At 39.3% G+C, this 13,202-nt stretch overlaps 2 protein-coding genes across 2 annotated transcripts; both read left to right on the forward strand.

Moving 5' to 3' along the window:
* Positions 1-4,113: 4,113 nt before the first annotated feature.
* On the forward strand, positions 4,114-6,315 carry LOC111236054 (C-X-C chemokine receptor type 3-2-like). The gene is made up of 2 exons (XM_022764664.1): positions 4,114-4,226; positions 4,623-6,315. The coding sequence occupies exons 1-2, from the start codon at positions 4,191-4,193 to the stop codon at positions 5,709-5,711; spliced, it is 1,125 nt and encodes a 374-aa protein (XP_022620385.1). The 5' UTR covers positions 4,114-4,190; the 3' UTR covers positions 5,712-6,315.
* A 1,412-nt stretch (positions 6,316-7,727) lies between these two features.
* LOC111236055 (C-X-C chemokine receptor type 3-like) lies at positions 7,728-12,634 on the forward strand. Its single transcript, XM_022764665.1, has 3 exons — positions 7,728-8,263; positions 8,954-9,304; positions 10,005-12,634. The coding sequence occupies exons 2-3, from the start codon at positions 8,963-8,965 to the stop codon at positions 10,734-10,736; spliced, it is 1,074 nt and encodes a 357-aa protein (XP_022620386.1). The 5' UTR covers positions 7,728-8,263; positions 8,954-8,962; the 3' UTR covers positions 10,737-12,634.
* The last annotated feature ends 568 nt before the right edge of the window (positions 12,635-13,202 follow it).

Here is a 13,202-nt window from a genome sequence, read left to right on the forward strand (position 1 = left end):
AAAATGCCACACATATCAAAACCATGACCAAAAAAATATCTTGCTCCATGTCCAGTCTTGCGCAATTGAGGCTTCTGAGGTTGTTTTTTTTTCACTAATAGTCCATCATAAACCAGAAAGGGAGAAATTAAATTCATAGAATCTTTTATTGCATTTAATTGCTATGAAAATAAAGTCTTCCATGCAGGACTGGACAACTTTAGTTTGGAGGAATCACTGCTTCACAAAATCTCACCTGATCTCTCCCCTTAAGATTTGTGCGGTCTGACGTTGTTGATGATCACGGGCTAAATCCACAAACAGGAGGGCGAGGGCATGGCCACAGCTCTTATACCTGATGTGACATCAGTCATATTTCTGAGCTCCGTTCCTGTTCTGATACGACAGCGCAAACAATGACCATTTGAGCTGGTGCAAACACCTTGTGAAGACAAAACTCAAATGTTTAGTTTTGGGGCGTATTACGTCTTTCAAAAGGGTGCACTTTACATGACGCGGTTTTTATCAGCACACAGTAATTGAGAACAAAGTGGGCATATAGTGCATATTTGTAGTTTATCAATTTATAAACTAGGTTTTGCCTAAGTGCAGGTGTGGTATGTGTACACACTGTGGGCCCAGCTCTGTGAATGGGAGCTGTGACCATCAAGCACAGATATGAGTTGACAATAAAAAAAAAGGTTTGTGCTGCAATACATCTTTTTGTCAGTGCATATGTGTATTTGTATGGTATGCCCAGATGTATACATGAGTTGACAGAAAACACTGGAATCTACACACTAAATCTAAGCAACCCTATTAGCTGTAGACCCAGTGATTTATCTTTTTGCAGTTCATACATAACACATAAGAGAAAAACAATATTAAAATAGTATAAAAATGATTAAGTAAAATAAAAATACCAATGACATGTTTTATTTTGTCAACAATATAAACATGATATAACTGCACATACACACAAAACTAAAAACAGATATCCAACACAAAATAACACTTTTTCAGCAACACAGGCTGTACATAAATCTTAAATTAAATTAAAATAAATTAAACACCAGTCCAGTTAACTGGTCCCTTAAACATTCACAAACTTACCATGCTACTGAACGTGATCTTCATGTTCTGTCCGGCCTTCTTAAACAGCTTAAAAAACATACACTTTGATGCTCAAAGACTTTTCCTGATTTTATTCCATTCCCGAATTTAATATAAAATTGATGTCATGATTCAGAAGTACTTCTGTTTGGGGTTTCAGAGATGAATAAATACAATGGATTTTCATAACCTCTTTATACGTGATTGGTGTTGACAATACTTTTTATGCAGGACTACCCTCCTAGATCTCAGATTTATTGTTTATTTATTGACCCCAAACAAAAATGTATGTGGATAATATACATTTCTTTGACTGTGAATGACTTTTTTAGAAGCAAAGGGGATATGTATTTGTTGTTTTTAACATGAAATCTTTCCTTACAACAATGCTATATTGCCATTTCTGTATTTTGTCTCCAGCTCAGTTTGTGGAAGAAGGAAGGGTGGCCACCCACTTCAATACTTTTCTTCATACTGGGTTTTAATAAGGTTTGTAGAAAAGAAAAGAAAAATGTATACTTATAATTAGTTTATTTTTTCACACGGCAGTGTAGCCTGTGAGACACAATGTCAAAGTAAAGAAAATGTGAGCAAAACATAAGGATGAACTCTAATAGCAGCATTAAACCATTAGGTAAATGGGCTCTTTCTTGTGCATTTATATGATCAGCACTTGGTTGTATCATGGACATTATTGGATCTCATATTTAAGAACTTTTCTCTTTTTTTTTTCTTTTTTTTTTTTTGACTAGCACAGATTTATTGAAATGTGGCCTTAAATCATGATCCCACAAAGAAATCTGAACAGCAGGTATCATTAACAAAACTCAGATTACACCTGCCAACACAAGACAGGACATATAACAGTGGGCTGTTGCTATGCTCTGCTATGACTCATGTCCTGCATGTCTAATTTCACATCCCTCTCAAAGAACAGCTTGCAGTTTATATCTCAAATGTACTCACAGTGCTCAGGTGTTGTATCCAGGCTTGGTCTAAATCCAAAAAACTGCAAATCCCAAAAAAAAAGACATAAAACAAGATTATTTTTTTGTATCTGTTTTTTTTATTTTTTTTTATCAAGTTTTCCTCAGTTGACTAAAACAAAAACAACTTTTGAAAACAACCTCTGAACAGAACAACATGTCATTATGGCTGCTAATAAGAAGTGAAATGTCACACAGGTATATCATAACTTACAGATTTAGAACTGGTAAATTGTCTAGGTTGATCTATCGGCCAATAATTAAATAAATAAGTAAGGACATTACAAACAGAAATGCCAAACTGGGTGTGAGGTTGTTTAGAAATACTGTCTCCACTACACGCTTTGTCAACCAGAGAGCAATGCCAATACATCTTTATCACATTTTCAAACTTCCAAATATCAAAATGAGAATCAGCCTCAAAAATCCAGTAATGTCATCAAAGCATCAAAGACGGACACAATTTTTTTTTTCTTTATAGGCACTTTGGCTCTCAGAAGAGCAATGCTGGTCACCAGTCCCACCTGTACCATATTACTTGCAGACATAACTTCAGTAATATGTTTTTATTGCACTATTCATCATATAAAACAAGTCGATTATGGCAGAGGAAAGAAAAACATCAGTGATGTTGCACAATCATATAATTTACCAGAAGACTGGACGGTCGAAACAGAAAGAACCGCAAGTGTATTCAGTTCCTCTCACATTTTCACACTTTTTTTTTTTTTTTTAAGAAATATACTATATTAATACTGCGAAACATTTATCTCTCTTTAACATTTATTCTGTTCATCCCATCTCCCTCTGGTTTGTTGAGGTAGCAAAAAATGGCCTTTGTAACTCATGTCTGCACTTTATCTCTCAACCAGTATTTGAGTTTTGTTTGTCATCAGTCTATAGAGACACATAATAATAACAATTTCATTTTAATTTCCTTTAAATCTTCACCTAAACCTTCCCCTTGAAGCGAAAAAATAAGTTGTCATGTGGACAGAAAATCTGTTTCAGTGGAGATCTACTGCATTGAAGTCTTGCACTCCTTCATGCAGAAAAGTGTGAAATCTTCATCACATTATTTTTAACTTGTTCAAGTTGCTTTACAGAGTGTGATAAAGATTTAAATGTACATAATTTTACAGTTAGTCCAAAGCATCCCTAATACTATATATGCTTTAAGATAATGTTACTGTTTGCCCCCAAGTTTATTTGTATTTAACCACCTGTTGCTCTGTAATCAACTGTGGCGTTCTGACCTGCAAAACTCCTTAGTTTGCATCCTGTCTCAGAGGGTAAGTAAATCTTGTCGACCTTAATAAATTAATTTGTTTATATTTGTTTTCATTGAGGAAAAAATTACTGCAATAAGATAGTTCTAGTTTACACTTTGTTTAAAGTTAAAAGTGTTGCAATTAAAAATAATCAAAACCAGAAAGTACTTTGAAATCTTTGAAATTGTGTCTTAAACAGCTTTATTAGTATTAGTAAAGTATTTTGGACAATCTGAGCTTTGTAATATTCATGACAAATAAATAATACTGCTGAAAGGTCATCACCAAGTTACTATGATAAAATGTAATGCTTAACATCACAAAACAAGCTGAATATAAAGAAAAACATATGAAGAATCTGAAATTCCTGTCAACCAAGCAATTTCACTTCTCTTCCATTTGTGGAGGATTGCTTTGTGGAATCAGTTTCTGTTGATTGTAGATTTAATTCCCACAGACTTTGTTCCCTTTATTTAAGCATTTAATTTGTTAAAATAACATACATTGGATGTGCATGTCGGTGCACAACCCAGACAATAGAATATTTTTCCACATAGGGTGCATCAGTCATGAACTGACTGTCAGAAGGAGCTGCCTGCAGCCAAGTTTTAAAACGTATGTCATAATTTCCTTGAGACAGTCATCAATTCCTACTACAGCTATGTTTGCATCTGTCTAAAATGTGTGAGGACTCAGTTCCTGAAACCGTGACTTCTTCTTTCTGCAGTCTGAAAAATAGACAAAAGAAAAGGATGTTTAGCAAATGTGTTTATGAGTACATTGTGCTCTCTGATTCTTGGAGGGTCTCAGGAGTTGTGCTGCCTCCTTGTTTGCTACAAATATGGATCAAGTCACACCAACCATAGAGGATTACTGGGTGAGTGATTATTTCTATAATATAATAGGCTATGTGCATCATTATTGATTAGGAGACAGTGTTGTCCGAGACATTTCTATAAGCTGGTATCTGTAAAATGAGCAAGCAAACTACCATTGCAGAGAACATATTGCTCCAGATATTCTTAGATTATAGTTTGTAGTTAGATTAAGTATCTAACACATCTGTTAGTTTTCCTTTTTGATTAGTTCTAATATGAAAATGTGAATCTTTTGACCTTCATGCCAAAAGCAGCCCTGAATAAGGCTTAAGAAAATTAAGTAACTTAATAAATTGTTTCTGAAATGCTGAGACAGGTGGAATCCCTTCAATGAACTAAGCTTTTCTTGAATAACCCATGTCCTTTAAGTATCTGACAGTTTCACTCTCTTGCAGAACATGGATTATGACGAAAATTACACCTCGTCCCCTGAAACAAGCAGGACTCGTGCAGCCCCATGCTTACAGGAGGACATCTACGCGTTTGCACAGAAATACTCCCCTGTTGTTTACTGTCTGGTGTTCCTCCTGGCTGTTGTGGGCAACGTGCTGGTCCTATGTGTGATTCACCGCTACCGAAACTCTCAGAGTGGTGGCGCCTGTTCCTTCTCTCTGACGGACACCTTCCTTCTTCACCTGGCCATTTCAGACCTCCTGCTGGCCGTCACCCTGCCCCTGTTTGCGGTGCAGTGGGCTCACCAGTGGGTGTTCGGTTTGGCTGCTTGTAAAGTCTCCGGTGCCCTCTTCTCCCTGAACCGCTACAGTGGCATCCTCTTCTTGGCCTGCATCAGCTTTGACCGATACCTGGCCATTGTTCACGCTGTCAGCTCTGGCTGGAAGCGCAACACATGCCATGCCCAAATTGCATGCGCCTTCATCTGGGTGGCCTGCCTGGGCCTGAGTGGGGTGGATATTACCTTCAAACAGGTAGTGGTTGGCCATCACAAGCTGCTCCTATGTCAGGTGTGGTTCACTGAGAACTCCACACAGTGGCAGGTGGGGCTGCAGCTGGTCAGCGTGATTCTGGGTTTTGGGCTCCCTCTGTTGATCATGCTCTACTGCTACATCCGCATCTTCAGGTCTCTATGCAATGCCACTCGCCGCCAGAAGCGCAAGTCTCTCCGCCTCATCATCTCCCTGGTTTCTGTGTTTGTCGTCTGCTGGGCACCGTACAACTGCTTCCAGCTGGTAGATATTCTGCACAGGTTGGGCACAGTGACTGGAGGTTGCCAGTTTGGCCGTGTTGTGGACATTGGGACTCTGATCACTGAAAGTTTGGGGCTGTCGCACTGTGCCCTGAACCCTCTGCTGTATGGCTTTGTTGGGGTGAAGTTCAGGAGGGAGCTGGTAAGAATGTGTAAGGGGCTTCTGGGACAGAGAGGCTTGCTGGGGATGGAGGGATGGAGGCAGAGGAGGCCTAGAAGAACCACGGGCTCCTTCAGTTCTGCAGAAAGTGAAAACACCTCCTATTCTGTCATGGTGTGACACTGGTTAGAGAGACAGGAAGAAAGATATGTGGTTTTGAGTGAGAGGGTGGGTTTGGACTAAATTAAGAGAAAGAATATATGTACAGTTTAATTTAGACTGTTAAGAATGTCCTCCTCCTCATCTAGATTTCTGTGATGTATTTCTTCCAATGGTGCCTTTGCCATCTGGTTATGGTGCAGCTTACAACACTTTGTTCTGTTGTTGTTTCTCTCTTTTTTTTAAGAACACTGTATTAATATTTTGAAGTGAGGGTGGGGCACAGAGTAAAACAGAACTCCCCACCCCACATGTTGATGCTATCCAAGTCCAAATCCTGTGAAACATATTGATTTCTTCATACTTGTAGAAACCCTTGTTCAGCACTTAAAATGTAACCTGTGACGTCAGTAGACATATCTCAAATCCTTACACTCATTTTACTCATTTTGTGTTCTTTTTTTCTGCTGGCAGTTTTACAGCTCTTTTCTCAGCTGTGTGCTTCATAAAATGACTGTGCTGCAAAAGAAGAAGTGAGAAATTACTGTTTTTGAGTTTTGTATGTGCCATTAAAACCCAAAATCTTTGTAAGGTACAAAGGTGTTTTTAATAAATGTTTTTGAATAAAAACAAAGCGTCATGTACAGTATATTATACATCAACATGTGTGATGATGGGACAGTATGTCTTGGAGAGCACTGTGCATCTGGTTCTGAGACACATCGACAGAGAAGAAGTGCAGATCCAGAAAAGTAAAGTTCACATTATTTGCTCACAGAACAAATGTTACATTTTAATGTGAGATTATTGACCACAGCAAGTGTATTCAGATCATATACTAAAGTAAAAGCAGTGATACTGCAATGTAAAAAAAAACACTTATTAGTAAATGATACCCCCTATGACTGACATTTATATGACATAACAAGCATACATATTTAGTTATAGCTGGTGGAGGTGGAGCTAGTTTACAAACATATACAGTTTTAGGTCAGTGGTTCCCAGCCTAGAGTTTAGATCCCCCCAAAGGATAACAACATAAATTTCACAGGTCATAATGGGAGAAAAAAAAGAAAAAAACTAAGTGATACACAAATTTGTGTTACATTTTCTTTTCTCTAATCATCGACCTTAATTTTTTTATTTTTTTTATTTTGCATGTGTGTGTGAATATAGGCTCCTGGAACATGTGACCTCATTGGGCATCAAACTGTTATCTAAATTGAACTACCTGACATTTCTCCTTGGTGGAAAGTGCACAACTAACAACTCATATACATCTGAAACATGATGAGTGGCTCCAAATACACACTTCTTTTTTTTATAAGGTATCACATGTCAAAAACACTGGGAACCAATAATCTTTAACATTGCATTGTATTTTGTAAGCCTATTATTCATTAGCGTGTTTAGCATGTTAATTTTAATGCAAAATGAATCTCAAATTTTGAGAGATCGCTCAATGCTCAAGTAGCCTTTAATCTATCTTTTCTTCTGAAAGGTAATAGAATAGAATTAAAGTAGCCTGGCTTAAAATGGAAATGCTTGGAGTAAAAATAGTAGGCCTACTTACTTACTTACTTACTTACTTACTTACTTACTTACTACCTTTTTTGAGCTTTCTCTATAACTGAGTGAGTCAGACCAGAATCCCCTCACTGTCCACTGTGTAAAACGAATCTATTCTACACTTTGGAGACACAAGCACAACAGTTCCACCTAGTGGAAAGCGGCTCTTTGTGCGCCGCATTGTTTGCTTTGTGTCCAGCGTCCGTGGTTGTGTCAAGTCAGGCAAAGCAAGAACGCGGAAGTTGGGAAACTTGGCCTTCAAAATTACGCACCTGTTTTCCACCCTAATAATTTTGGCCATGCAGACTGTGCCATTTTTTTTCATACTCCGTGCTTTTCAATGCACACTAAAGAGGCCTGTAAATTTATCAGCCTCTTCCTTTAAAATGTCTACTTGCAGGCGCTGTGGTGAATTTGATTAAGGGTTTTATTTTGAAAAGCAATTGATGATGACTCGGTTTCTCGTGTGAGTTGGGAGATTTGGCAGAGGTTGCAGCATGCGAGAAACGTGACGGTTGGCCTATCAAAAGAGTCCAGTGGGAAAGCAATAGAAGTGCACGTTCCCATATACGTGTAATACAAGTAGCCTAAAAGATACAACCGGTATCGGTATGTCCGCGCAGCGCGTCCGTGTTGCAGCTACTAAAACTTCCAGCCGTTAAGCGTCGCCAGCTCTTGCAGTTTCCGCCACAGTTTTTCTTTTTTTCATCCTCAGGTCATTTAAATATTCGGCGTTTGACCTTCAGTATAAGTTTAGTGGTGATTCCTTGTGTCCCGTGTTTGCGCGCAGACACGCAGAAAGCGTCTGGAGTTGACGGACACCGGACAGTGGCAAGAGCTCCTCCGCCCTCCCTCCAAAAAAGAGCGACAGTAGTTCAGTGTACAACGTGTTGACCGCGGTGTGAGGGGGGTACGTGCAGGTTGCTGTGTTTGTCCTTTTTTTTATCATCATCATCATCGATTCACAGACCAGTTGTCCTCTGACTCTGACTCAGCCTTTTATGGTAAGTGAGATAATATATTTGAAAATTTATCACCGTCTGATTTTTCGTGTTATAAATATTCTGTCTTTGATAATAAAGGCTACATTAACGTGGTGCACATTTTAGTTGTAGCAGCTATTGCCATACTAATAATAAAGCGAAGTCTTTCCCTTTCTGTTTCCTTTTTGGTCTGTTTAGAAACTGCTGCTTGCGGTAGCCTGTACCCTAATGCATATTTATCTACGCAAATCTCTTATCTTAGCACATAAGAGCATTTCTCGTTTCGTGGCGCAGGCAGTAAAGAAAGCTGCGAAAAGTTAAACCGCCTCTGTGCGTAAAAATATATTTTTTTAAGTTTGAAGTGTGTGTGTGTGTGTGTGTGTGTGTGTGCGCGCGCGTGTGTGTGCGTGCGTGCGCGTGTGTGTGTGTCAGCCTCAGCCTGACCAAGGGGAACTTTGCTTTCGGTTAAAACCCACTCCAAAGTTGCCTCATCCTGTGACATCACTCCACCATGTGAGTTGTGTGTGACCCTGTTTATAAAGCTTGAGCTGGACTTCCCAAGGGTGATTTTAAAGAATTTATTTCAGCTGATGATACAGAGAGAGAGAGAGAGAGAGAGAGGAGTGAATAAACTCATATTTTTTGACAGCTGACCTCGGAGACACTGCAGTATTTTTGATTTCTCTGTGTTTAACCTTTTTGTCTCCACAGTAGAAGAACATGGAAGTAATACTTGATGGATTTCTTAATCAGAACACTACCTATGATTACACTGACTATGAGATAAAAGGTGACTTAGAACCTGAAGGCAGTGAGGCGTTGTGGATCCTGGCTCTGTACTCCGTGGTGCTGGTTGTAGGTCTGCTGGGGAATGTGCTGCTCCTGGCTGCTTTGGCACAGAAGAGGCTATCTTGGAGTACATCAGATACCTTTGTCCTCCACCTGGGTGTCGCAGACATCCTGCTGCTGCTGACACTGCCCCTCTGGGCTGTGCAGGCTGGTCAAAGTTATGGATGGTTCTTTGGGGATGCCCTCTGCAAGATCAGTGGAGCTGTTTTTAATGTAAGTACCATGTGTGTGGAGGGGAGTGAAAGTGAAAGAGAAATAGTTTCAGTGAAGCTGTGAGAAAGTTTGTGTTTGGCTGAAGGCCATTATTTCTTGCTTAATGAAGACTCTTGGCAGAAAAGGTTCATTGTTGTTAATACTGTTCTTGAGAAAGTGTACTCCCCTGTTGACATCCGCATTCCAGGTATTTCAGCATTTCTGGGAAAAGGCGAGAGGAGTAGGAAAGAAGTGAAAGCTTTGATAGAGATGGCTGGGTTGTTTCTGTGTTACACTAGATCAAAGTAACACTGCCACTATATACGGGTATTGACAATAACTGTCATATTTAAAAACTAGATATTGAGAGATATTGAAATCATGGTAATAATACATATATGATAATATCGTGATGGCAGCTGTTATGCCTTGTGGATCTTTTGTTGAACAGTTCATCTGGTCAACTTTTTACTTTCCCATTAAGTGTTATTGTTGTTTTAATACAGTATAGTACAGTTATAGTTATTTGAATCTAATGAATTTAACAAAAAAAAAGTTAAAGAATTTGACTCAAAGCATTATTATAATTTCTTTAATGTATTTTCTACAGATTTCACAATAATATTGTTATTGTGAATTCTTTTGGCCACAATAATTGTTTAGTTAGAGTATTGTGAAAACCCTAGATCAGAGTTTTAAGTTTTCCATTTCTTTTTCTTAGATCAACTTCTACTGTGGAATCTATCTGCTGGTTTGCATCTGTCTAGATTGCTGCCAGTTCATCGCCAACACTACCCCGCTGTTCTTCCTCAAGAAACCTGTGTTAGTTCATCTCAGCTGCCTGTCGGTCTGGGTCATCTCCCTGCTCCTCTCCATCCCTGATTTGACTTTTCTAATGGCAGAGGAAGATGCAATGTGTGTTCCCAAGTACCCTCAGTCAGAAACTAACTGGAAGCTGTTGTCACGCCTGCTCCACCACACACTGGGTTTCCTGCTGCCCACAGCCACCCTGATCATCTGCTGCTCCTGTGTCCTGCCTCGGCTGCAATGCAGATCAGAAAGCCTCCAGAAGCAGAGGGCCATCATGGTCATCCTGCCCTTGGTGGTGGTCTTCTTTCTCTGCTGGATGCCATACAACATCACACTCATTATGGACACCTACCTGAACAGCTCTAAGAAGCCACACGATGGTTCATCTGGAAACCCTGAAGGTTCTCTGAAAACAGCTCTGATGGTCACAACTGGTCTGGGTTGTGTTCATGCCTGCCTCAGGCCTCTGCTCTATCTCGGCCTGTGTGGAAACTTTAGGAAACAGTCCCTGGCCATGCTGAGATGTGCTGCAAATGAATCTATAAGCTCGCTGTGGGAGCTGGGTGTGGGAAAGGAAGTCCTGCCTGACCAGAGTCATGAGGGAGAGCTGAAACAGATGACAAGTGAGCATCAGCAGGTGTAGTCAACACAGTGCTTATGAATGCCCTGTGACTCAAAATTCACCTGAACAATGGATTTAGGATGAAATCATGTCATGGGTTCAAGGAGTGGAGGACTATATTCTGTGCAATGATGAGTAATAGATATTTATTAAAGAAAAAAAACTCTTACATTGCACTTTAATGTGAAGGCTTCAGAGCCACATCATGGTGACTGTAGCTTGTCATCCTAAATCATGAGTTTTTTTATTCAATTTTGGATATATTTTTTTACTGTGTATTATTATGTGTATTATTATTTTGATGATCATTATAATTGTTATGAAAGCAAACTGTTAGATCATATACTTCATGAAGAAACTGTTGTGTCAGTGAACAGTTTCCAGATGTTAAACAATAATCATATAACTAATGCCATAATCAGTGATATAATAAGGAATATAAGCTCTTATCCTTGCCAGTTTTATTGTGTGCTTGTATTTAACAGTCCTACACAGTTTATAAGTTTATTTCTGATAACATATGTTATTAGAAATAATATCACTTTTCATTTTCCTTGTTATCTTGTGCTTATCTAAAAACAGTAAAGACTGTGTGGATTCCACAATTGCACAGTGAGTGTGTGGATTTCTGTTAACAAACATAATGCTGTGAGGGAATTTCCCACGGCAAATCCCACTGCCTTTTTTCTTTTTGGACTTCACTGTTGCAACATGGACGTGTGTGGTCTTTGAGACACTGGATGATAAAAAGAGGTGGTGATGTCATCAGTCAGGTGACAGAGCAAGACAGAGGCGGAAGAGAATAAAGCGCTCTCTGCTGGGGCTGCGGCCTGCTCATAGATCTCTGCTTACACTCATCTGAAGATTTGTCTGTTGCATGGAGAGAGAACTGTGGCATGCATTGTGTGTCAGGACAGCTGACTGAAGGAAAAAAAGAATGTAGTTAGAGGGAAGAAGAGGATTTAGAGAAGAAAAAAAATCTTATTTTAAAGATATGCTATAAGACATGCTGTGCTGAGTACCAGCTCTGTGGTTTTACCACCACACTGCTGTGTTACAGCCGGACAAGCCTGATTTCTGGGCTCAAGGCCAAATAATAATGTTAACACTTACAAATGTGACCTGAAATAAAGTTGTACTTTCACCATTGAGTATTTTGATAGAAACTCAGATGTACAGTCATTTCTCACTTGAAATGAAACTGTGTCACTTCCTGCAGCCCATGTGTTTTCCTTCCTCTTTTTCTGTTACGTGAGTGGTGTCGAAGTTCATCTAGAGCTGAAGCCTTATGAAGAGTGTATTCTGATCTGAAAAATGCTGCTTGACTGTAACAGCAGTAACATGTCACATTCTCTTTGAGTATTGCATCAGATTGAAGTGTCATTTCCTGTTTCCACTAAAGCTTATCTGTTCTCTAAGACAAGCGGCTGATCAGGACTTAACAAACCTTAACATAAACCTTGTTTTACACACGACAGATTCATTCCTCCCAAGAAAATCAAGGCACAATGCTCCATTAAAGTACGAAAATTAAAAAAAAAAAAAATTCAGGATCATGACTAGACGCATGTTGACCACACACCACACAAAGCTTGATGTGTATGAACAGGCCTGAGGCCAAAAAACTGGAACAGTAAACAAACCTGTCACTCACTTTGCTCTCAGCCACAGTGACTGAAACCAGTAGGGCCTCTCGACTGAGATGTCTAACCTGTAGGTACACTGATTGTTGCCAGGATGTTTCTTACACCACCGCCACCACCACCACCACCACCACCACCACCCTGCTGTAGTCAGACATTGTATTTGCCTCGCTTGCAAATAATGAGTAAGACATGCTGCAAGGAAAAGGTGTGATGGCACATAGTGGTTTTTATAATCATCATGCAAGTTGGTTGAAATATAGACATTTGCCACAAGCCTCGAGTTTTTCTCTGCACTCCTTGCTCATCGATTTTTTTTCTCATTTCTGCTTAAACCACGTGTGCAGATGAGGATGTGCGGCTGCTTTTGTGACTTTGTTTCGATTTCCTGTGTCAAAGATGTAAGATATTTCCAGTGAAACCACCACATTTTGGTTAGCAGCTTTCTTGTCAATACGTGTGCTTTGTTAATCACCTAACCTTGACTTTTTCATAGAAAGTTCCATACGCATAATATATTACCATTCTCAGATACATGCTCAATACATACAGGAGGAAGAGAAGGAATAGAAAAAGGATGTTGCACAGTCTAATTTCTTTGAGTTGGGAGGTTTTTCTTTTGTTGTGACGCACTTTGTGAAGTTTGCTATATATATATATATATTAAATTTACTTGTTTAACTTTGTTCTGCAAACCTATCTATCCTCTATCTGCCATCAACAGCCATTACCTGTATACAGTGTAGGCCTACTTCTGTAACCATGCTCCTAGCTTTATAGAAACAAGTATGCAAAAAAAATCTTTTTCGATAAAAAAGATTACAATTTAGAAAACCCACAGTAA

Source organism: Seriola dumerili, unplaced genomic scaffold (genome assembly GCF_002260705.1).
Source record: "Seriola dumerili isolate Sdu_G_001 unplaced genomic scaffold, Sdu_1.0 BDQW01000551.1, whole genome shotgun sequence".
Classification (NCBI taxonomy): Eukaryota; Metazoa; Chordata; class Actinopteri; order Carangiformes; family Carangidae; genus Seriola; species Seriola dumerili.